The sequence below is a fragment of the Zophobas morio genome, unplaced genomic scaffold, assembly GCF_036711695.1.
Source record: "Zophobas morio isolate AGI-343-1 ecotype UQ-CSIRO unplaced genomic scaffold, CSIRO_AGI_Zmor_V1 ptg000021l, whole genome shotgun sequence".
Taxonomy (NCBI): domain Eukaryota; kingdom Metazoa; phylum Arthropoda; class Insecta; order Coleoptera; family Tenebrionidae; genus Zophobas; species Zophobas morio.
The window spans coordinates 26,857,676-26,882,211 of NW_026972126.1; the positions used below are offsets into that span (position 1 = coordinate 26,857,676).

The following is a 24,536-nucleotide window of genomic DNA, read 5'->3' on the forward strand; positions in this document are numbered from 1 at the left end:
CTGCCTACTTTAATCGTGAATAGAATTTCGAGGAAATTAAGAGAACGGAAGGCGGGGTGTACCATCGTAAAACCGCAAAAACCGAAACCGTGCAACGACAAAATGTCGGTACGAATTCGGGACGCTAGGTGGCGTTGTTTGCGTTGGTACACTTTGCCTTCGTCGCACAAAAATCCTTACTCTAGCAGAACGAAAATGCGAAAGAAAAAATAAAGCTGTAATAGTGTTTATTTACGAAATAAAGTTGCAACAGTAAAAAAATAAATACCACTTTACAAAATAAGGAAAAATAAATATGGCAAATAAATAATAGCACGCATCCGACAAAGTTGTTCGCTTAAAGGAACGAAAATAAAAACAAAAAAAAAAACTTAAAAAAGAACTATTACTGTATTTGTAATAAAAAGAAAACAATGTCTCAACTAAAACAATTAAAAAAATATATTAAGTACATTTTTTGACTTCCGAAATTATCACCTCTTGTTAACACATAAAACAAAACCCAACAGCGGTTAACGGCACTTCCGAAAAGAAACTCGTATTCTTGTTAGTAGGTTACAGCGAACCAAACAAAACGGCACTCGAGAGCTCAGGTTCGACAGGAAGGACAAAAACCAAAACAGAGATCAACAGCCGATCGCGACCAACTGTCAGAAAACTCAGTACCTTTACGCTTAACTAAACCAACAAAAACGAAGGGCTTGCCTCGACAAGGTACCGCTCATAAATTATATCACATTAAATAAGCTACTAAACGAGACTATTACGAAATCCGCGCCTCAACGCAACAAATCAGTAGCAGTCTATACCGGGATCAGTACGGAGTCGGTCTAGGCCTCCGTGGAGGCCACCAGGGAGCTCTTGGGCGTGTAGGCCGTGGCGTTCGGGTCCAGGGTCGATCCGGGGGGGCTCTCGGCCAGGCGCACCCGCGACATGTTACTGGAGGGCGCCGGGCCCCCGAAACTGTCGTTCGGCATGACGGCCAGCACTTGCGCGATCTTGCTCTTCAGCTCCTCGATCTCGCGCTCCTGCGTCCGGTTCGAGCCTGCAACAACCCAGTTAAGTCGGGTCGAGGCGACTTAAGCACTCACTTTCTCGGATCTCCAGCTGGCGCTTCGCCTCCCCCAGCGCGCTGAACAGGTCGAGCTTGATCCGCGTCTCGGCCGACAGCGAGTTCTCCAGGTGGGCGTTCTTCTCCTGCATGGCCGAAAGGGCTGTCATGAGTATGTCCATGTCGCGGAGCTGGTCCAGGAGGGCGGCGTTCTCGCGCTCGAGGGCGGCGTACCGCTCCTCGGCCCAGTGCTTGGCGGCGCGGCACTCCCCCAGCTCGGTTTCGAGCTCGCGCCGCCGGGAGCGGCACGCCTCCGTGCACTCGCCGCGCGACGACTGCGCCACCACCTGCGGAAAAACGGAACCAAAGACATTTGGGGCACCGAGGCTGCGGTGGCAAAAACTAGACGCTACTTTAGTTGTTAGGTAAAACTCGACTGATTTCGAGCTGCCACCAGCAGGAAAGCGAAAGTCGCGCTTTTCTGCTGTTGGCAGCACTGCGGGTTAGTCCCATTGCCAAAATACCCCGAAATACCAATGCCAAAGCTTACAGCTTTCACTAGCGCCCTCTGTTTTCGCATTTGGATTCTTACTTGTGCCGCTCTGGCCTCCTCTTGTTTTCTGCTTTTGCGTTCTTGGTTTAATTGCGATTCTAGGTTACATCGCGTTCGTCTTTCTTCGGCTACTCTTCGTTCCAGGTTGCTGATAGTCTGTTTGTCGGAAGCACGAGAACTGATCGCGCTTTGGTACCTCTGTTGTAGGTCTTCGATCTCGCGCTGCATCGTTGACAGCTCGCCTTTGATCACTTTTTCGCTTGTCGTGAGCGCGGCGACCTGGAATTGCATGCATGTATCGCGGGACGAAAGTAGGTACTTTAATCACGAGTGTGATTGTTACAAGAAAGAAACGGAAGATGAGAGAGAAGAGAAATCATTACGGAAACAATATAAGTTAGTCTAATTGGTTCTTATGGCTTCTGTTTTATTTTAGTTGGACTAGGAGCAGGAAAGCAGATCTTAATAAAATGCAATTTAAAAAAATATATATTTAATTTTGCCTCTACATAAAGATTTACCCGAAAATATAAAAATAAACTATAAAACTAAAAAAAACGAAAATTTTGTACTTAAGTGAGATTTATAAACTTGCCGTTGCAGTTGCTGTTATTCACCGCTGACGTTGCTTTTAGAGCTGAAAACTGTCATTTATAAGCTCCGTGCCAAGTAGTAACTTTGATGTTCAAGTTTTGCCATATTTATTCTTTGAATAACACGATACTCAAAAATATGTTTTTAATTTATTGAAAAAAAAATAAGTATTTTCTAGTTAAATTACGCCCCTTTGGTTCACAGCGGATAAAAACAAATCATCACAATTGAGATAGGGTGGGTGGGCGGGGCTTATACTATCCCTTTTTTTTTTCTCTTGATATACATAGCTATTTTTGCAACAAGAAACTTAGAACATGCTTAAAATTGTACATTTTTACAAGGAAATATAATAGGACCATTAGTACCCCAGGTTCTTTAAAATTTCTAAGATTTTATTGGATCTTTTTATACTTAGAACATTTCTAGTGTCTGCAATCCGTGAAAGCTTTTATATTTTTTGGATCTTTCAAACCCCTGGAAAGTCTGGAATCTTTAGAACCCCCTAGAATCTAGAATCACTAGAATTTCTATAATCTTTAGACTTTTCCGATTTTCTTTACTTTTAGATACTTCAGTATCTCTAGAATTTTAAATATTTTTATAAATTTAAGATTTTTATCATCTTTCCAATTTTTAAATATTTACAATCTGTCAGATCTTCGGAATTTTTGAAATCCCTGAAATCCCTTTAGAATTCTTAAATTGCTGGCTTCTCTACCTTTTTTTTTTTAATTTTTTTTTACAATTTTGAAGATTTTGTTGGATGTTTCTTCTATTTAGAACCTAAAACTTTGGTTTATTTAGCATCTTTGGGGTATCTACAGTTCCCAGATTCTAGTGTATGAAAATTTTTAAGATTTTTGGAATGTATCGAGTCTTTCGAATTTTTGAAAGGTTTGAAACCTCTTAAATATTTTAAACATTTGGAAACTTTGCGATTTTTAGAATATCTACAATCTTAAGATTGTGTAAACTTTTGAAATTTCGAGAGTTAATATTTTTTTATTTTCTTTGAATTTTTGGGAATTTTCGTAATTTGCAAGTTTTTCAAAATTTCCATATTTTCCTAAATTTCTAAAATTAGTTATACCAGAAATTTGAAATTCAACCTTTTCCAATATTTGCAAGATTTCTAGGTCTAGCACATTTTCCCTTCACTTTCTAATTTTTTTTTAATTTTCTAAAATTTATAGACTGAAGAATTTTAGAATCTCTAATTTATAAAAATTAAAGAAAGCATAAAAGTTTTATAAAGCCTAAAATTTCTTCAATTTCTATAATCTTTAGACTTTTCAGATTTTCTTTACTTTTAGATACTTCAGTATCTCTAGAATTTTAAATATTTTTATATCTTTAAAATTTTTATCATCTTTCCAATTTTTAAATATTTACAATCTGTCGGATCTTCGGAATTTTTGAGATCCTTGAAATCCCTTTAGAATTCTTAAATTACCGGCTTCTCTACCTTTTTTTAATTTTTTTAAATTCCTGAAATCCTTGTTGTCCTTAGTTTTTGGCATCCCTGAAATCCTTAAAACCTTTGAAAGGGTTAGAATATTAGGGACTTTCACAACATTTCGTCGAAATAAGTCTACAGATATTCAGAAAAAAAGGCAAAATGTAGCCCCGCCCACCCGCCCTATCTCAATTATGATGATTTTCTTTATTCGTCTTCAGCCAAGAGGGCGGAGCTTAACTGAAAAATGCTTGTTTTTGTTAGGCCCCACCCATACCCGCCCTGATCTCAATTCTCAATTGTCACGAATTTTTTTTTCGTTGTCAGATCGAGGGGCGGGGCTTAATTGCAAGATCCATACTTGTCTACAAGAATTTACCATTTTAAACATGTTGTAAGTTTCTTGTTCTGAAAAGACGACTGCGTGTGTTAAGAAAAAAGGCAAAATATAAGCCCCGCCCACCCACCCTATCCCAATTGTGATGATTTTTTTATTCGTCGTGAGCCAAGAAGGCGGAGCTTAACTGCAAAGTACTTATTTCGTTACAGGTAATTAAAAACATGTTTTTGAGTATCGCATCGTTCAAAGAATACAATGTATATTAAGGAAAAATTACAAGATTAAGCTCCACCGAAACCTGCCCTGATCTAAATAGTAACGAAGTTTTCATTCGTCGGCAGACCTAGAGGCGGACTCTAATTACAAAATCCATTTCTTTACAAAAAATTACCATTTTTAAACGTATTTTAAGTTTCTAAGAATAAAAAAATCATCAGAATTGAGAAGGGGTGGGTGGGCGGGATTTATTTTTTGGCTTTTTTCCTTAATACACAATTCTACAAGTATTCTTTGAACAACATAATACTCGAAAACATGTTTTTAATTTCTTGTAAGGATATAAGTATTTTGCAGATAAGATTCATCACAATGGAGATAGGGCGGGTGGGCGGGCTTATATTTTGTCTTTTTGTTTTAATTTGTGTAGACTTCTTTTCACAACATAAAACTTAAAACATGTTTAAAATTTTAAATTTGTATAAGGAAATATCGATTTTGCAATTAGACTCCGCCCCATAATTGCAAAATCCATATTTCCTTGCAAAAATGTACCATTTTAACCATATACTAAATTTATTGTTGTGAAAAGATGGCTATGATATTAAGAAAAAAAAACAAAAAGCAAAATGTAAGCCCCGCTCACCCGCCCTGTCTCACTTCTGATTTTTTTTTTTAATCGTCGAGAGCCAAAGCAGCGGAATTTAACTGCAAAAACCTAATTATTTCTATACAAGAAATTACCATGTAAGACATATACTATGCATATTAAGAAAAAATTAAAGCTAAAGATTAAGCCTAATCGCAAAATCCATAATTTCTTACAAAAATTTATCATTTTAAACGTGTTTTAAGTTTCTAAGAATAAAACAAATCGTCAGAATTGAGATAGGGTGGGTGGGCGGGGTTTATATTTTACTTTATTTCTTAATGTACATATTACTCTTTGAACAACACGATACTCAAAACATGTTTTTGATTTCTTGTACAGAAATAAGTATTTTGCAGTTAAGTTCCGCCCCCTTGCTTAACGGCGCATAAAAAAATCATCACAACATTTTGTTTTTTTGTTTTAGTATGTGTAGACTTCTTTTCACAACATAAAACTTAAAATATGTTTAACATGGAAAATTTGTATAAGGAAATATCGATTTTGCAATACATTTCGCCCCATAATTGCAAAATCCATGTTTCCTTGTAAAAATCAATTAATTATGTTTTAAGTTTCTTGTTATGAAAAGATGACTATATATATTAAGAAAAAAAAAGGCAAAATATAAACCCCACCCACCCGCCCTATCTCAATTGTAATGATTTTTTTATTCGTCGTGAGCCAAGAGGGCGGAGCTTAACTGCAAAATCCTTATTTCTCTACGAAAAATTAAAAACATGTTTTCGAGTATTGTGTTGTTCAAAGAATACTATGTATGTTAAGAAAAAACGAAAGCCAAAGATTAAGCCCCACTTCTGATGATTTTTTTTTTATTCGTCGTAAGCCGAGAGGCGGAGTCTAATTGCAAAATCGATACTTTCCTACAAAAATTTACCATTTTAAACATATTTTAAGTTTCTAAGAATAAAAAAAAAAACATCACAACTGAGATAGGTTGGTTGGGGGGTCAATTATATTTTGCCCTTCTTTCTTTAATATATATTCATTGTATTCTTTGAACAACATTTTTAATTTCTTGTAAAGAAATAAGTATTTTGCAGTTAAGCTCCGCCCCCTTGGTTCAAGGCAAATACAAAAATCATCACAATCGAGATAGGGCGGGTGGGCGGGCCTACATTTTGCCTTTTTGTTTAAATATGTGTACACTTCTTTTCAGAACATGAAACTTAAAGTATGTTTAAAATGGAAAATCTGTATAAGGAAATATTCATATTTCCTTGCAAAAATGTACCATTTTAACCATGTTTTAAGTTTCTTGTTGTGAAAAGATGGCTATGTATATTAAGAAAAAGAAGGCAAAATATAAGCCCCGCCCACCCTATCTCAATTCTGATGATTTTTTTCTTATTCGTCGTAAGCCGAGAGGTGGAGTCTAATTGCAAAATCGATACTTTTCTACAAAAATTTACCATTTTAAACATGTTTTAAGTTTCTAAGAATAAAAAAAAATATCACAACTGAGATAGGGTGGGTGGGCGAGGATTTATATTTTGCCCTTCTTTCTTTAATATATATTCATAGTATTCTTTGAACAACATTTTTAATTTCTTGTAAAGAAATAAGTATTTTGGTTCACGGCGAATAAAAAAAAATCATCACAATCGAGATAGGGTGGGTGGGCGGGCTTACATTTTGCCTTTTTGTTTAAATATGTGTACACTTCTTTTCACAACATGAAACTTAAAACATGTTTAAAATGGAAACTCTGTATAAGGAAATATCCATATTTCCTTGCAAAAATGTACCATTTTAACCATGTTTTAAGTTTCTTGTTGTGAAAAGATGGCTCTGTATATTAAGAAAAAGAAGGCATAATATAAGCCCCGCCCACCCACCCTATCTCAATTCTGATGATTTTTTTTTATTCGTCGTAAGCCGAGAGGCGGAGTCTAATTGCAAAATCGATACTTTCCTACAAAAATTTACCATTTTAAACATATTTTAAGTTTCTAAGAATAAAAAAAAAACATCACAACTGAGATAGGTTGGTTGGGGTGTCAATTATATTTTGCCCTTCTTTCTTTAATATATATTCATTATATATATATTGTATTCTTTGAACAACATTTTTAATTTCTTGTAAAGAAATAAGTATTTTGCAGTTAAGCTCCGCCCCCTTGGTTCAACGCAAATAAAAAAATCATCACAATCGAGATAGGGCGGGTGGGCGGGCTTACATTTTGCCTTTTTGTTTAAATATGTGTAGACTTTTTTTTACAACATGAAACTTAAAACATGTTTAAAATGGAAAATCTGTATAAGGAAATATGCATATTTCTTTGCAAAAATGTACCATTTTAACCATGTTTTAAGTTTCTTGTTGTGAAAAGATGGCTCTGTATATTAAGAAAAAGAAGACAAATTATAATCCCCGCCCACCCACCCTATCTCAATTCTGATGATTTTTTTTTTTATTCGTCGTAAGCCGAGAGGCGGAGTCTAATTGCAAAATCAATACTTTCCTACAAAAATTTACCATTTTAAACATGTTTTAAGTTTCTAAGAATAAAAAAAAATCACAACCGAGATAGGGTGGGTGGGCGGGGATTTATATTTTGCCCTTCTTTCTTTAATATATATTCATAGTATTCTTTGAACAACATTTTTAATTTCTTGTAAAGAAATAAGTATTTTGCAGTTAAGCTCCGCCCCCTTGGTTCAAGGCAAATAAAAAACATGTTTAAAATGGAAAATCTGTATAAGGAAATATCCATATTTCCTTGCAAAAATGTACCATTTTAACCATGTTTTAAGTTTCTTCTTGTGAAAAGATGGTTCTGTATATTAAGAAAAAGAAGGCAAAATATAAGCCCCGCCCACCCACCCTAGCTCAATTCTGATGATTTTTTTTTGTATTCGTCGTAAGCCGAGAGGCGGAGTCTAATTGCAAAATCGATACTTTCCTACAAAAATTTACCATTTTAAACATGTTTTAAGTTTCTAAGAATAAAAAAAAATATCACAACTGAGATAGGGTTGGTGGGCGGGGATTTATATTTTGCCTTTCTTTCTTTAATATGTATTCATAGTATTTTTTGAACAACATTTTTAATTTCTTGTAAAGAAATAAGTATTTTGCAGGCAAATAAAGGCAAATAAAAAAAATCATCACAATCGAGATAGGGTGGGGGGCGGGCTTACATTTTGCCTTTTTGTTTAAATATGTGTAGACTTCTTTTTACAACATGAAACTTAAAACATGTTTAAAATGGAAAATCTGTATAAGGAAATATGCATATTTCCTTGCAAAAATGTACCATTTTAACCATGTTTTAAGTTTCTTGTTGTGAAAAGATGGCTCTGTATATTAAGAAAAAGAAGGCAAAATATAAGCCCCGCCCACCCACCCTATCTCAATTCTGATGATTTTTTTTTATTCGTCGTAAGCCGAGAGGCGGAGTCTAATTGCAAAATCGATACTTTCCTACAAAAATTTACCATTTTAAACATGTTTTAAGTTTCTAAGAATAAAAAAAAATATCACAACTGAGACAGGGTTGGTGGGCGGGGATTTATATTTTGCCTTTCTTTCTTTAATATGTATTCATAGTATTTTTTGAACAACATTTTTAATTTCTTGTAAAGAAATAAGTATTTTGCAGGCAAATAAAGGCAAATAAAAAAAATCATCACAATCGAGATAGGGTGGGGGGCGGGCTTACATTTTGCCTTTTTGTTTAAATATGTGTAGACTTCTTTTTACAACATGAAACTTAAAACATGTTTAAAATGGAAAATCTGTATAAGGAAATATCCATATTTCCTTGCAAAAATGTACCATTTTAACCATGTTTTAAGTTTCTTCTTGTGAAAAGATGGTTCTGTATATTAAGAAAAAGAAGGCAAAATATAAGCCCCGCCCACCCACCCTAGCTCAATTCTGATGATTTTTTTTTTATTCGTCGTAAGCCGAGAGGCGGAGTCTAATTGCAAAATCGAGACTTTCCTACAAAAATTTACCATTTTAAACATGTTTTAAGTTTCTAAGAATAAAAAAAAATATCACAACTGAGATAGGGTTGGTGGGCGGGGATTTATATTTTGCCTTTCTTTCTTTAATATGTATTCATAGTATTTTTTGAACAACATTTTTAATTTCTTGTAAAGAAATAAGTATTTTGCAGGCAAATAAAGGCAAATAAAAAAAATCATCACAATCGAGATAGGGTGGGGGGCGGGCTTACATTTTGTCTTTTTGTTTAAATATGTGTAGACTTCTTTTTACAACATGAAACTTAAAACATGTTTAAAATGGAAAATCTGTATAAGGAAATATCCATATTTCCTTGCAAAAATGTACCATTTTAACCATGTTTTAAGTTTCTTCTTGTGAAAAGATGGTTCTGTATATTAAGAAAAAGAAGGCAAAATATAAGCCCCGCCCACCCACCCTAGCTCAATTCTGATGATTTTTTTTTTATTCGTCGTAAGCCGAGAGGCGGAGTCTAATTGCAAAATCGAGACTTTCCTACAAAAATTTACCATTTTAAACATGTTTTAAGTTTCTAATAAAAAAAAATATCACAACTGAGATAGGGTGGGTGGGCGGGGATTTATATTTTGCCTTTTTTTCTTTAATATGTATTCATAGTATTTTTTGAACAACATTTTTAATTTCTTGTAAAGAAATAAGTATTTTGCAGGCAAATAAAAAAAATCATCACAATCGAGATAGGGTGGGTGGGCGGGCTTAAATTTTGCCTTTTTGTATTAATATATGTAGACTTCTTTTCACAACATGAAACTTAAAGTATGTTTAAAATGGAAAATTTGTATAAAAAAATCCATATTTCCTTGCAAAAACCTACCATTTTAACCATGTTTTAAGTTTCTTGTTGTGAAAAGATGGCTCTGTATATTAAGAAAAAGAAGGCAAAATATAAGCCCCGCCCACCCACCCTATCTCAATTCTGATGATTTTTTTTATTCGTCGTAAGCCGAGACGCGGAGTCTAATTGCAAAATCACTACTTTCCTACAAAAATTTACCATTTTAAACATGCTTTTCCTTTCTTGTTGTTAAGAAAGTTAAAAGTTGGTCATCTCGAACGTCAACGGACCTTCGCTGCGTATTTATCTTACGGCAACGTCAACGGCTAACAGCTACGTCAGCGGCAAGTTTATAAATCGACCTTTACAGGTCGCACCTTATCATATAATGGAATGCTTATCAAATAAAATGTAAAAAACCTACTGCTAGCTAACCTACTGGAACACAAAATCAGCCTTCCGTTTCAAAAATTTGTACTGTCTTTCTAACCTATCTAACGTAACATAACCTCAATTTCGAACTTTTCATCGTTCATGTTTATACTCTCTAAACGAAAATTAAAATATAAAACCTTGAGCATTTATGAGCAATAAAAACCAATTAAAACAGTCGTTTCTGTGTTTACAAACAATTATCACACCATTGAAATGTTTATGAAACGACACAATTAGCAGTTATTTAATATAACTGTGACCTTAAACTTCTTACCATGTATAAAAATAATAATAAAATAATGCAGCCTCTGTTTACCTAGTCAGTCTTATCTGTTTCCCTAGTCACTCTTATCTGTTTCCCTAATCAGTCTTACTCTCTCCCTGTCTTATTCGACAAAAATAAAATAATAAAAAAAATAAAAAAATGAAACAAAAATGTGGCTGTCACTTCCGGCTAAACCTAGTTATGGACCCACCTGCAACCTCAGCTCCTGCTCGCTCGCCCTGCTGCTCTGCAGATCCGCCCTCAGCCTCTTCGCGTCGGCCTCGAGCTTCTGCAGGTACTCCGCCGCCTCCCGCTCCTTGTCCTGCTCCTTCTTCTCCCTCCGCCGCGCCGCCGCCGCCGCCCGCTGTTCGTGTTCTTGCGCCGCCTCCTCGGCGCCGGCTCCCACCGCCGCGCCGTTCGTGTGCGCGTGCGCGCTCTGTCGCTGTCTGTCTGCGTGTCTGTGCGCGTCCTCGTGCTCCCTACACTTGTCCACTGACTTCCTGTGGTGCGCCCGCGACGTCGGGTGCACGCCGTTGGCTATCGTCCCGTTCGGCACGTGCCCGTTCCTGCAAAACAAACACATTGATGATCGTAGAGAAAATATTGCGCGAATTTGTGGTACCTGTCCGGGTGGTGGGGGTGGGGGTGTTGGTGCAGCTTGCCGCCGCTGCTGTGGCTGTGCACTTTGGCGTTTTGTACGGGGGCAGGTACGATGGCTGTGGAGGCTGGCTGCTCCGGGGGCGGCTGCTGGGCGGCGGGAGGCGGCGCCACCGCGTCCAGCGGCAGCGCTTGCTGCATCAGCTGCATGTAGAACTCGTTCTCTTTCGCGACGTCGCGCTGTCGTCGTTGCCGCATCCTGTATCTGGGGGCAGAGTTGGGGAATGTGAGAAGTGTGCGAGGGGTTGCATGTTTGGGGACGGTGAAGTTTAATAAGGGCGAGATAAGCGGTTCGTGAGCCATTAGTGGGCTATTTTCGAATATGTGGAGCTAATTCGTCGAGAAGTTTGATCATTTGTTTTATGTTTATGAGATTAATTATGTTTGCGTTTGATTGGCTGAGGTGATAATGACGCAAAAAAACTAAAATTATATATATAAAAAAGGCAACGCATGTTGGCACTTTATTTTTTAATTTCCTGTTCTGCTAAATTGCTGTTATCTGATTTGTTATATTTATGTTCAAGTTTTTAAAATTTTATTTTAAAATACACAAGTTCTTACACTCCACATTTCAAAGTCTGAAAAACCTGCCGCATATTATACTCTTTACCCGGTCTGCGAAACCCCTACATCACATACAAAAAAACTGGTCGAAAATTATTTCGACTGAACTTCCCTCGCCTGAAGTACAGTCCAACAAATACTGTTTGCAAAATTATTAAAATTGATTTTGCGGAATTTTAGGGGTTAACACCTGCTAAAATAAGGATGATTTTGGCAAATGACATAACTTCTAAGAAAAGAGAGAGAATTTAATTAAATTATTATTAGAAAAGACACTAGAGGCTCCATACCCTCTACGAAAATGATGGGTAGAGGATATATCATTTGGCAAAATCAGTCTTTCGTGGCAAGTATTGGCCCCGCCCACCCACCCTTTATTTTCTTCGAGGGTATGCCATTTGGCAATATCAGTTTTATTTTAGCAAGTGCTTTAATTTTTCAATTTTCGCTTCTTTAACTTTTTTGCTTCTTCTGTTTGACATTTTTTGGATTTTTCAATTTTTAAATTTTTTCATTTTTAGTCTTTCCAATTTTTCTTTCCTTCACTTATTCATTGGTTGTTTCAGTTATTCAGTTTTCCGCTTCTTTAATTTTTTATTTGTAATTTCTCAAGTTTTCCGTTTTAAATTTCTGAATTTTTAAATTATCAAATTTTTGAATTTTTCGATTTTTCACCGTTTGCTTCTTCGATTTTTAAATTTTCAATTTTTGGGTTTTTCAGGTTCTTGATTTTTAATTTTTAGATTTTTTGGTTTTCGGCTTCTTCACTTTTGCAATTGGCAATTTTTGATATTTCAATTTTTCTGGATTTCTCCATTTTTTTGTTCTTAAACTTTTCTTTTTTTTATTTTTCTACTTTTCTAATCGACTTCTCGACTGTTCGTTGTTTCGAGTTTCTAATGTTTCGATTTTTCGATTTCTCGATTATTTGTTTTTTCTATTTTTCGATTTTTCAGTTTTTAGATTTTTCAATTTTTGGCTTCTTCACTACTGCGATGAGCAATTCCAAAAGTGAAATGGCGAAAAATTGGCAAATAAAAAAATCGAAACATCGAGAAATTGAAAAACTGAAACATAGAAAAATAGAAGAAATTTCGAGCAAATTAAAAATTGAGAAAACGAAAAAAATGAAATTTTAAAAATTAAAATACCAAAAAATTGAAGAATTGAAAAATTGAAAAATACAGAAATCGAAACATCAAAAAATTCTAAAAAGTTAAAACTCGAAAAATTGAAAAATTCCAAAAATCGGAGCATCAAAAAGTCACAAAACTGAAAAATCTAAAATTTAAAAATGGATAAAATAAAAAAGTTGAGAAATCGAAAAATTGAAAAATCCCAAAACAAACATCGAAAAATTGAAAAATCGAAAAGTCCAAAAATCGAAAATTTAAAAAACCGAAAAATTGAAGAATTGAAAAACTGAAACATCGGAAAATTGAGAACTCGAAAAATGAAAAAAACGGGAAATCCAAAATCTGAAGACTTGAAAAATTGAAAAACCGAGAAGTCGAAAAACCAGAAAATAGATTAATCGAGAAATTGAGAAATTGAAAAATTTTAAAATCCAAACTTTGAACAATCGAAAAATCAAAAATGTTAAAAATTGAAAAATTACAAAATTCAAAATTTAAAAAATCGAAAAATTGAAGAATTGAAAAACTGAAAGATCGAGAAATCGTAGCAACAAAATCTAAAATTTAAAATTGGAAAAAGTAAAAAATCGGAAAATCGGAAAATCGAATATTTAAAAAAACGAAAAATTCAAGAATTGAAAAATTAAAGCATTGAAAAGTTGAGAAATCGAGAAGTCAAAAAATCAAAAAATCGAAAAAACTGAAATTCAGAAACCTCAAAAATAGAAAAATTGAAAAATTAAAAAAAAATAAAAAATCGTAAAACTGAAACATCAGAAACTTGTAAAATCGAAAAATTGAAGAATCGAAATATTGAAAAATTTCAAAAAACGGAGCATAAAAAAGTCAAAAAACTGAAAACTCTAAAATTTAAAAATGGAAAAAATAAAAAATTTGAGAAATCGAAAAATTGAAAATCTCAAAACAGAAACATCTAAAAATTGAAAAATCGAGAAATCGAAAAGTCCAAAAGTCGAAAATTTTAAAAACCGAAAAATTGAAAAATCGAAAACCTGAAAAATCGAAAAATTGAAAAACCGAGAAGTCGAAAAACCAGAAAATAGATTAATCGAGAAATTGAAAAATTTAAAAATCCAACATTTGAACAATCGAAAAATCAAAAATGTTCAAAGTTGAAAAATTGCAAAATCCAAAATTTAAAAAATCGAAAAAGTGAAAAATCGAGAAATCGGAGCAACAAAATCTAAAATTTTAAATTGGAAAAAGCTAAAAATCAGAAAATCGAAAAGTCGAAAAATCGAATATTTATAAAAACGAAAAATTGAAGAATTGAAGCATTGAAAAATTGAGAAATCGAGAAGTCAGAAAATCAAAAAATCGATTAACCGACAAATTGAGAAATCGAAAAAACTGAAATTCAGAAACCTCAAAAATCGAAAAATAGAAAAATTAAAAAAATTGAAAAATCATAAAACTGAAACATCAGAAACTTGAGAACTTGAAAAATGAAGAAATTGGGAAATTGAAAATTTGAAGAATCAAGAAACTGAAGAATAAAAAAAATTGAAAAAATCAAAAAGTCCAAAACTCGAAAAATCGAAAAATTGAAGAATCGAAATATTGAAAAATTCCAAAAATCAGAGCATCAAAAAGTCAAACAACTGAAAACTCTAAAATTTAAAAATGGAAAAAATAAAAAATTTGAGAAATCGAAAAATTGAAATATCTCAAAACAGAAACATCGAAAAATTGAAAAATCGAGAAATCGAAAAGTCCAAAAATCGAAAATTTAAAAAACCTAAAATTTGAAAAATCGAAAACCTGAAACATCGGAAAATTGAGAACTCGAAAAATGAAAAATTCGGGAAATCCAAAATCTGAAGAATCGAAAAATTGAAAAACCGAGAAGTCGAAAAAACAGAAAATAGATTAATCGAGAAATTGAGAAATTGAAAAATTTTAAAATCCAAAATTTGAACAATCGAAAAATCAAAAATGTTAAAAGTTGAGAAATTGCAAAATCCAAAATTTAAAAATCGAAAAATTGAAGAATCGAAAAACTGAAAAATCGAGAAATCGGAGCAACAAAATCTAAAATTTAAAATTGGAAAAAGTAAAAAATCGGAAAGTCGAAAAATCGAATATTTAAAAAAACGAAAAATTGAAGCATCGAAAAGTTGAGAAATCGAGTCGAAAAATCAAAAAGTCCTAAAATCAAAAAATCGATTAATCGACAAATTGAGAAATCGAAAAAACTGAAATTCGGAAACCACAAAAATCGAAAAATTGAAAAATTAAAAAAAAATTGAAAAATCGTAAAACTGAAACATCAGAACTTGAGAACTCGAAAAATGAAAAAATTGGGAAACTGAAAATTTGAGGAATCAAGGAACTGAAGAATCAAGAAAATTGAAAAAAATCGAAAAGTCCAAAAACCTAAAATTGAAAAATCAAAACCTGAAAAATCGAAAAATTGAAGAATTGAAAAACTGAAACTTCGGAAAATTGAAAAAAACTTAAAATAAAAAAATTGAAAAATCGCAAAACTGAAACATCGGAAAATTGAGAACTCGAAAAAATCGGGAAATTGAAAATTTGAGGAATCAAGGAATTGAAGAATCAAAAAAATTGAAAAACCGAAAAATCTAAAACCAAACAGTCGAAATATCAAAAAATCAAAAAACCGGAAAATCGATTAATCGAGAAATCGAGAAATTGGAATTTTGAAAACGTCAAAATTTGAAAAATAAATTGAGAAAATTTTAACATAAAAAAATTGAAAAATCGTAAACCTGAAACATCGCAAAATTGAGAACTCGAAAAAATCGGAAAATTGAAAATTAATAATAATAATAATAATGGTAGTTAATTTTCCCACAGACATTTAACGTCCTAATGGGAACAAAAATACAAATATATGCGAACTTAATAATAATAGTAATAATAAAGAAAAAATTTCAGGAATCAAGGAATTGAATCAAAAAAATTGAAAAACCGAAAAATCTAAAACCAAAAAGTCGAAATATTAAAAAATCAAAAAACCGGAAATTCGATTAATCGAGAAATTGAGAAATCGTAAACCTGAAACATCGCAAAATTGAGAACTGGAAAAAATCGGAAAATTGAAAATTTGAGGAATCAAGGAATTGAAGAATCAAAAAAATTGAAAAACCGAAAAATCTAAAAGCAAAAAGTCGAAATATCAAAAAATCAAAAAACCGGAAAATCGATAAATCGAGAAATTGAGAAATGGGAATTTTGAAAACGTCAAAATTTGAAAAATAAATTGACAAAATTTAAAAATAAAAAAATCGAAAAATCGTAAACCTGAAACATGGCAAACCTGCGAGCTCGAAAAATTCGGAAAATTGAAAATTTGAGGACTCAAGGGATTGAAGAATCAAAAAAATTGAAAAACCAAAAAATCTAAAACCAAAAAGTCGAAATAACAAAAAACCGGAAAATCGATTAATCGAGAAATGGAAATTTTGAAAACGTCAAATTTCGAAAAATTGAACAACCCAGATGGCAATCGAAAATAAATGAAGAAATCGAAAAATTGAAAAATCTAAAATTACTTAAAAATGAGCTTAATTTTTGAATTTCACGTTTTTTCAACTTTTCGGTTTACAACTTTTCCATATGCGATTTTTTGAGCTGTGAATCCCAAATTTTTCTTTTCCCGATTTTCCCACTTTTGAATACTTTCCGCTTCTTCGGTTTTTCGATTTGCAAGTTTTGATTTTCAATTTTTCGATTTGACGATTTTTCAATTTTAGAAATTGTGATTTTTCGTTTTTCAATCCTTAGTTTCGGCAACTTTTCGGTTTTCAATTTTTCGAGTACTCGATTTTTCAACTTTCAAATATTTTAATTTTTAGTTTTTGCAATTTTTCGTTCGTTCGTAAGGTTTATTAATAAGATAAGTTCAGTTGTTCGATATGCAATTTTTTGAGTTTACAACTTTAAATTTTTGAATTTTTAGATTATCAAATTTTCGAATTTTTCGATTTTTCAACTTTTCGCTTCTGTCAATTTCCAATTTTTCGATTTTTCAGGTTCTTGAGTTTTAATTTTACGATTTTTCAATTTTCGGTTTTCTCGAATTTTCGTTGTTTCGATTTCAGTGATTCATTTTGTCAAGTCCGAATGAAAGGTAGATCTCAATTGAAGAGAGATAAAATCGTACTTGACAAGATAAGACTAATTGTGGCAAATTACATACATTCTAAGAAAAGAGAGGGTGGGTGGGCGGGACTAGTATTTGTTAAGATTAGACTGATTTTGGTTTGAAATGAGAGGGGGTGGATGGGCGGAGCTATTGCTGGCTTATAAAAGACTCTATAAGAAAAAGTTAAACTATTAAACCTGTAAGAAAATATTAAACCCCTCCCGTTTTTCGAGTCCACGAGGGTATGAATTTTAAGCGCGAAAATTTCGCTCAATTATTAATACTTAAATAAAGACATCCAGAAACCTTAGTTATAACTTAATAAACAATGGGGTGAAGCCTGGATTTCCTAACACCATATCTGTCAAACTGAACAAGGAAAGCGTTGCCAACATTATTATCTTAAAAATAAATTTCAACATTCACAAAAAAATCCAATGTTGTTTTAATTGTTTCCTTGTTTATTTAACGACAATGTGCAGAGAATAAAACCGTTCTAATATTTTTAAACCTTTTTTAAGAACGCCAATAACAGCTGCAATCAAATTTTACGATGTGTATGCAAACATGTTAAAGTTTACTAAATCGGACAACATCTTGCGTGTTCGAGTTCCGTTCTTTTGTCGATTTGTGACACTTTTGTCGCTTATAACGGTAACGAGAATACTGTTTTCGTATTTATTATGATGTTTCCGTAACCTTGGACTGGCGAATTCGCGAAACTATCTTAAAATATTTATCAATAAAATTCGAACAAAACTGCTTCGCTAATGGATGCAATAAAGCAGGCGAAGGAAGCTTCAATGACGTCATTATACCTGTCGAAGCAAACGCAAACGTTCCGATAAAAATATAGCAGATGTTTCTATAAATAAAATACCCTAAACACACATTTGTTTTACAATAAAAATAAATCATCTGGAAGTGGGTCCGCACCTTTCACTACAATTCTCTTACGTCCGTTCTTTTTCATTAGTGACACGAAAACGGGTAATTTGCATATTTAACCGAGTAAACACCTGCTTCCTACTTGAATAAAAACATTGTTGGGTTGACGTTTTTGTGAAAAAATGGAAACGGACCGACTATGGAACTGTAAATTCCCGCCGAAACGTCAACTGATTGGGAGTTTATGATTATGATTATATTTAAGAGAAAATAATTTGGGGCTTACCCTACATATGATTTAAACCCAAATCCTAGGGTAACGACGGGGTAGCCTATACAGTGCGCGGCGAAGGGCCTACACAGGTCCAGGTGTCCGGGCATGTGTTTGACGTCCCGTAACCTCACAGCCGCTTCCAGGTACACGAAAAGCACCCACAGGATTATAGTAGGCGCACAAATGCCCTTGTCTGTGTGCCAGACGTACTGGACCCACACGTAGGTGCTGGCGGCGAAAAAGAGCCAATGGACCGGGATGAAGAAGAAGCACAGCATATCCGACGTGAGCGCTATACACACGAAGAATATGGAGAAGGCCAGACCCTGGTACTTGAAGGAGTCATAAACCGAGCGCAGCAGCAAGTAGAACGGCCACAGGAACTCGAATCGGAACTCCAGGATGAAATCGGCCAGAATCACCATCGCCCAGACGACGAGGAACCTGAGGTAAAGGATAGTGCTGCAAAAAAACAATCCCGTCAGAGTCGTCGTGCGCTCGTAATGCGTGACGTAATTGGGGGTCTTTGCAATGTACATAATCCAGCGTTACGCTGCTGGCTTATCGAGATAAAAATAAATGTGTTTTGACAGCTGCCTCCTAACCTATGTCACGTCTTTGGGGGCGAGGGGGGCGCCGCGGGCGCCCCGCCGAGCGCGCCTAGACACCCCTTTCCCTCAGGAGCTTCTCCGGAATTTCGAAATTGGGGCTTTGTTTGGGGCAACCAGCCATTTTGAAAGACATATGGGACGAGTCCGCTTAGACTGTGAGGTGTCGGGAGATTTCGGCACGTGGATTGTCACATTCCGACGCGGAAACGTACCTTCCGTAAATCCCTTCGGTGATTTTGTTCCTTTTCATGGGTCTTCTCATCTTACCGATCTCATAGTTTCGTCTCTTCATAATTCAGACCGAACCAATGCTTGGAAACGCGTAGTCGACTCACTCCCAGAGATAAAATGCGAAAAAACTCGGATGTCTCATGGAATTTTCGTCACAAAAACTTCGCTTTTGCGGTAAAATGTCTTTTGTTGTCAACTTGAATAGTTCGGGCGGGCGCCGAGAGATGACGCCACGGAAACGTCAACGCAGAGGCGGAGCGAACGAAAAGGGTAAAATCGAAAAACCGCAAAATTCTTCAAGACAAAAATACCAGGATTTCGACAACCACAAACATGAATTTGTCTTCAGTGATTGTGGTCTAACGTATAGGATTAATTTATAACTAAGAAATATTAATTAATTGTGATTGTGTACTATGTGTTGCATATCTCATTTAAAAAAGAATGTGGCATTTTTAACACAAAGTGCAGAATTGGTGGATCTTTACACGTAAACAACCTTCAATAAATAATTTATTAAAATTTACTGCCATGTCACAATCAAGCTTCATCTTCCAACATCTCGCAAAACTCCGCCGCCTTAACGTAGGCAATCTTCTGCACATCAATCATCTCCCTCAGCAAATTCTTCCAGTTCTTGGCAAACTCATACTTACTGTACCCCGCCTGCTTGCTGCTGTCGTACCACTGACAAGCCATCTTGTGGAAGTAGACACAACTGTCGATGACGTTTCTGCTGTTCTCCAAAAGCTCGTCCTCCATGGAGAGGAGGTCCATCTCGTTTTGACTCTCTTCTGACTCTGTCTGCGTACCTAAGACTGTCTCGGGGATCCCTGGTACGTCTACTGCTTCTAAAACAGTTTGAAAGATTCTCAGGCACCTCTTGTTTTTGAGATAATTCGAAAAAAATTCGGAAGTTCTTGGCGTTTCAGTGTTAAAAGAATTTTTAAGATTCTCAGAAATCTCTTGTGTTTTAGCTACATTGAGAAGATCTTGAAAAAATGTCTCCTAGTGTCTTGTTTTTGAGATATTTCCGAAAAAATTCGGGGGACTCAGGTTTCTCATTAAAAAAAAAAAAATGAAAAAATTTCGGCGTTTCCTAGCGTCTTATTTTTAAAGAATCTGAAAGAATCTCGAGGACTTTTGGTGTTTGTTTTTGAAATAATTTAAAAAAAATTGAGGGTCCATGGTGTCTCAATGTTAAAAGAATTTGAAAGAATCTCGGAGACCTCTTGTGTTTTATCTACATTGATAAGAATTTGAAAGAATGTCGGGGACTCCTAGTGTCTTGTTTTTGAGATATTTTCGAAAAAATTCGGGGGACTCTGGTTTCTCATTAAAAAAAAAAATTGAAAAAATTTCGGCATTTCCTAGCGTCTTATTTTTAAAGAATCTGAAAGAATCTCGAGGACTTTTGGTGTTTGTTTTTGAAATGATTTAAAAAAAAATTGAGGGTCCATGGTGTCTCAATGTTAAAAGAATTTGAAAGAATCTCGGAGACCTCTTGTGTTTTATCTACATTGATAAGAATTTGAAAGAAAGTTGGGGTCTCCTAGTGTCTTGTTTTTGAGATATTTTCGAACAAATTCGGGGGACTCTGGTTTCTCATTAAAAAAAAATTGTAAAAATTTCGGCGTCTCCTAGCGTCTTATTTTTAAAGAATCTGAAAGAATCTCGAGGACTTTTGGTGTTTGTTTTTGAAATGATTTAAAAAAAAATTGAGGGTCCATGGTGTCTCAATGTTAAAAGAATTTGAAAGAATCTCGGGAACCTCTTGTGTTTTATCTACATTGATAAGAATTTGAAAGAATGTCGGGGACTCCTAGTGTCTTGTTTTTGAGATATTTTCGAAAAAATTCGGGGGATTCTGGTTTCTCATTAAAACAAAAAAAATTGAAAAAATTTCGGCGTCTCCTAGCGTCTTATTTTTAAAGAATCTGAAAGAATCTCGAGGACTTTTGGTGTTTGTTTTTGAAATGATTTAAAAAAAAATTGAGGGTCCATGGTGTCTCAATGTTAAAAGAATTTGAAAGAATCTCGGAGACCTCTTGTGTTTTATCTACATTGATAAGAATTTGAAAGAATGTTGAGGACTCCTAGTGTCTTGTTTTTGAGATATTTTCGAAAAAATTCGGGGGACTCTGGTTTCTCATTAAAAAAAAATTGAAAAAATTTCGGCGTCTCCTAGCGTCTTATTTTTAAAGAATCTGAAAGAATCTCGAGGACTTTTGGTGTTTGTTTTTGAAATGATTTAAAAAAAAATTGAGGGTCCATGGTGTCTCAATGTTAAAAGAATTTGAAAGAATCTCGGAGACCTCTTGTGTTTTATCTACATTGATAAGAATTTGAAAGAATGTTGGGGACTCTTAGTGTCTTGTTTTTGAGATATTTTCGAAAAAATTCGCTGGACTCTGGTTTCTCATTAAAAAAAAAAATGAAAAAATTTCGGCGTCTCCTAGCGTCTTATTTTTAAAGAATCTGAAAGAATCTCGAGGACTTTTGGTGTTTGTTTTTGAAATGATTTAAAAAAAAATTGAGGGTCCATGGTGTCTCAATGTTAAAAGAATTTGACAGAATCTCGGAGACCTCTTGTGTTTTATCTACATTGATAAGAATTTGAAAGAATGTTGGGGACTCCTAGTGTCTTGTTTTTGAGATATTTTCGAAAAAATTCGGGGGACTCTGGTTTCTCATTAAAAAAAAATTGAAAAAAATTTCGGCGTCTCCTAGCGTCTTATTTTTAAAGAATCTGAAAGAATCTCGAGGACTTTTGGTGTTTGTTTTGAAATGATTTAAAAAAAAATTGGGGGTCCATGGTGTCTCAATGTTAAAAGAATTTGAAAGAATCTCGGAGACTTCTTGTGTTTTATCTACATTGATAAGAATTTGAAAGAATGTTGGGGACTCCCAGTGCCTTGTTTTTGAGATATTTCCGAAAAAATTCGGGGGACTCTGGTTTCTCATTAAAAAAAAAAAATGAAAAAATTTCGGCATCTCCTAGCGTCTTATTTTTAAAGAATCTGAAAGAATCTCGAGGACTTTTGGTGTTTGTTTTTGAAATGATTTAAAAAAAAATTGAGGGTCCATGGTGTCTCAATGTTAAAAAAAATTGAAAGAATCTCGGAGACCTTGTGTTTTATCTACATTGATAAGAATTTGAAAGAATGTTGGGGACTCCTAGTGTCTTGTTTTTGAGATATTTCTGAAAAAATTCGGGGGACTCTGGTTTCTCATTAAAAAAAAATTGAAAAAATTTCGGCGTCTCCTAGCGTCTTATTTTTAAAGAATCTGAAAGAATCTCGAGGACTTTTGGTGTTTGTTTTTGAAATGATTTAAAAAAAAATTGAGGGTCCATGGTGTCTCAATGTTAAAAGAATTTGAAAGAATCTCGGAGACCTCTTGTGTTTTATCTACATTGATAAGAATTTGAAAGAATGTTGGGGACTCCTAGTGTCTTGTTTTTGAGATATTTTCGAAAAAATTCGGGGGACTCTGGTTTCTCATTAAAAAAAAATTGAAAAAATTTCGGCGTCTCCTAGCGTCTTATTTTTAAAGAATCTGAAAGAATCTCGAGGACTTTTGGTGTTTGTTTTTGAAATGATTAAAAAAAAATTGAGGGTCCATGGTGTCTCAATGTTAAAAGAATTTGAAAGAATCTCGGAGACCTCTTGTGTTTTATCTCCATTGATAAGAATTTGAAAGAATGTTGGGGACTCCTAGTGTCTTGCTTTTGAGATATTTTCGAAAAAATTCGGGGGACTCTGGTTTCTCATTACAAAAAAAAATTGAAAAAATTTCGGCGTCTCCTAGCGTCTTATTTTTAAAGAATCTGAAAGAATCTCGGGGACTTTTGGTGTTTGTTTTGAAATGATTTAAAAAAAAATTGAGGGTCCATGGTGTCTCAATGTTAAAAGAATTTGAAAGAATCTCGGAGACCTCTTGTGTTTTATCTACATTGATAAGAATTTGAAAGAATGTTGGGGACTCCTAGTGTCTTGTTTTTGAGATATTTTCGAAAAAATTCGGGGGACTCTGGTTTCTCATAAAAAAAAAATTGAAAACATTTCGGCGTCTCCTAGCGTGTTGTTTTTAAAGAATCTGAAAGTATCTCAACGGCTTTTGGTGTTTGTTTTTGAGATGATTTAAAAAAAATTGAGGGTCCATGGTGTCTCAATGTTAAAAGAATTTGAAAGAATCTCGGATACCCTTTGTGTTTTATCTACATTACTAAGAATTTGAAAGAATGTCGGGGACTCCTAGTGTCTTGTTTTTGAGATATTTTCGAAAAAATTCGGGGGACTCTGGTTTCTCATAAAAAAAAAATTGAAAACATTTCGGCGTCTCCTAGCGTGTTGTTTTTAAAGAATCTGAAAGTATCTCAACGGCTTTTGGTGTTTGTTTTTGAGATGATTTAAAAAAAATTGAGGGTCCATGGTGTCTCAATGTTAAAAGAATTTGAAAGAATCTCGGATACCCTTTGTGTTTTATCTACATTGATAAGAATTTGAAAGAATGTTGGGGACTCCTAGTGTCTTGTTTTTGAGATATTTTCGAAAAAATTCGGGGGACTCTGGTTTCTCATAAAAAAAAAATTGAAAACATTTCGGCGTCTCCTAGCGTGTTGTTTTTAAAGAATCTGAAAGTATCTCAACGGCTTTTGGTGTTTGTTTTTGAGATGATTTAAAAAAAATTGAGGGTCCATGGTGTCTCAATGTTAAAAGAATTTGAAAGAATCTCGGATACCCTTTGTGTTTTATCTACATTACTAAGAATTTGAAAGAATGTCGGGGACTCCTAGTGTCTTGTTTTTGAGATATTTTCGAAAAAATTCGGGGGACTCTGGTTTCTCATTAAAAAAAAAAATTCAAAAAAATTTCGGCGTCTCCTAGCGTCTTATTTTTAAAGAATCTGAAAGAATCTCGAGGACTTTTGGTGTTTGTTTTTGAAATGATTTAAAAAAAAATTGAGGGTCCATGGTGTCTCAATGTTAAAAGAATTTGAAAGAATCTCGGAGACCTCTTGTGTTTTATCTACATTGATAAGAATTTGAAAGAATGTTGGGGACTCCTAGTATCTTGTTTTTGAGATATTTTCGAAAAAATTCGGGGGACTCTGGTTTCTCATTAAAAAAAAAATTGAAAAAATTTCGGCGTCTCCTAGCGTCTTATTTTTAAAGAATCTGAAAGAATCTCGAGGACTTTTGGTGTTTGTTTTGAAATGATTTAAAAAAAAAATTGAGGGTCCATGGTGTCTCAATGTTAAAAGAATTTGAAAGAATCTCGGAGACCTCTTGTGTTTTATCTACATTGATAAGAAATTGAAAGAATGTTGGGGACTTCTAGTGTCTTGTTTTTGAGATATTTTCGAAAAAATTCGGGGGACTCTGGTTTCTCATTAAAAAAAAAAATTGAAAAAATTTCGGCGTCTTCTAGCGTCTTATTTTTAAAGAATCTGAAAGAATCTCGAGGACTTTTGGTGTTTGTTTTGAAATGATTTAAAAAAAAAATTGAGGGTCCATGGTGTCTCAATGTTACAAAAATTTGAAAGAATCTCGGAGACCTCTTGTGTTTTATCTACATTGATAAGAATTTGAAAGAATGTTAAGGAATCCTAGTGTCTTGTTTTTGAGATATTTTCGAAAAAATTCGGGGGACTCTGGTTTCTCATTAAAAAAAAAAATTGAAA

At 34.1% G+C, this 24,536-nt stretch overlaps 2 protein-coding genes across 3 annotated transcripts; both read right to left on the reverse strand.

Annotated features, from left to right (window-relative positions):
• Window positions 1-210: 210 nt before the first annotated feature.
• Window positions 211-19,073, reverse strand: LOC135132149 (macoilin). 2 transcript variants are annotated; one of them, XM_064060125.1, is made up of 7 exons: window positions 18,833-19,073; window positions 18,022-18,471; window positions 10,978-11,217; window positions 10,567-10,921; window positions 1,602-1,883; window positions 1,092-1,398; window positions 211-1,045 (listed from the first exon to the last, which is right to left on the reverse strand). In XM_064060125.1, exons 1-7 carry the CDS (start codon window positions 18,910-18,912, stop codon window positions 831-833), a joined length of 1,929 nt encoding a protein of 642 aa, XP_063916195.1. In that variant the 5' UTR covers window positions 18,913-19,073; the 3' UTR covers window positions 211-830. The 2 variants fall into 2 exon arrangements, with proteins under 2 accessions (XP_063916195.1, XP_063916196.1); XM_064060126.1 differs by having other exon boundaries at window positions 1,644-1,883; window positions 18,833-19,072.
• Window positions 19,074-19,385: 312 nt separating this feature from the next.
• On the reverse strand, window positions 19,386-19,628 carry LOC135131833 (uncharacterized). The gene has a single exon (XM_064059683.1). The coding sequence runs from the start codon at window positions 19,626-19,628 to the stop codon at window positions 19,392-19,394; it is 237 nt and encodes a 78-aa protein (XP_063915753.1). The 3' UTR covers window positions 19,386-19,391.
• Window positions 19,629-24,536: the final 4,908 nt, after the last annotated feature.

Coding starts and splice junctions, on each gene's coding strand:
- LOC135132149 (XM_064060125.1), bottom strand. CDS start 18,912: ATGAAGAGACGAAACTATGAGATCGGTAAGATGAGAAGACCCATGAAA. Junction 10,922..10,977: donor CACCCCCACCACCCGGACAG/GTACCACAAATT, acceptor TTTGTTTTGCAG/GAACGGGCACGTGCCGAACG. Junction 1,046..1,091: donor CCAGCTGGAGATCCGAGAAA/GTGAGTGCTTAA, acceptor GGGTTGTTGCAG/GCTCGAACCGGACGCAGGAG.
- LOC135131833 (XM_064059683.1), bottom strand. CDS start 19,628: ATGGACCTCCTCTCCATGGAGGACGAGCTTTTGGAGAACAGCAGAAAC.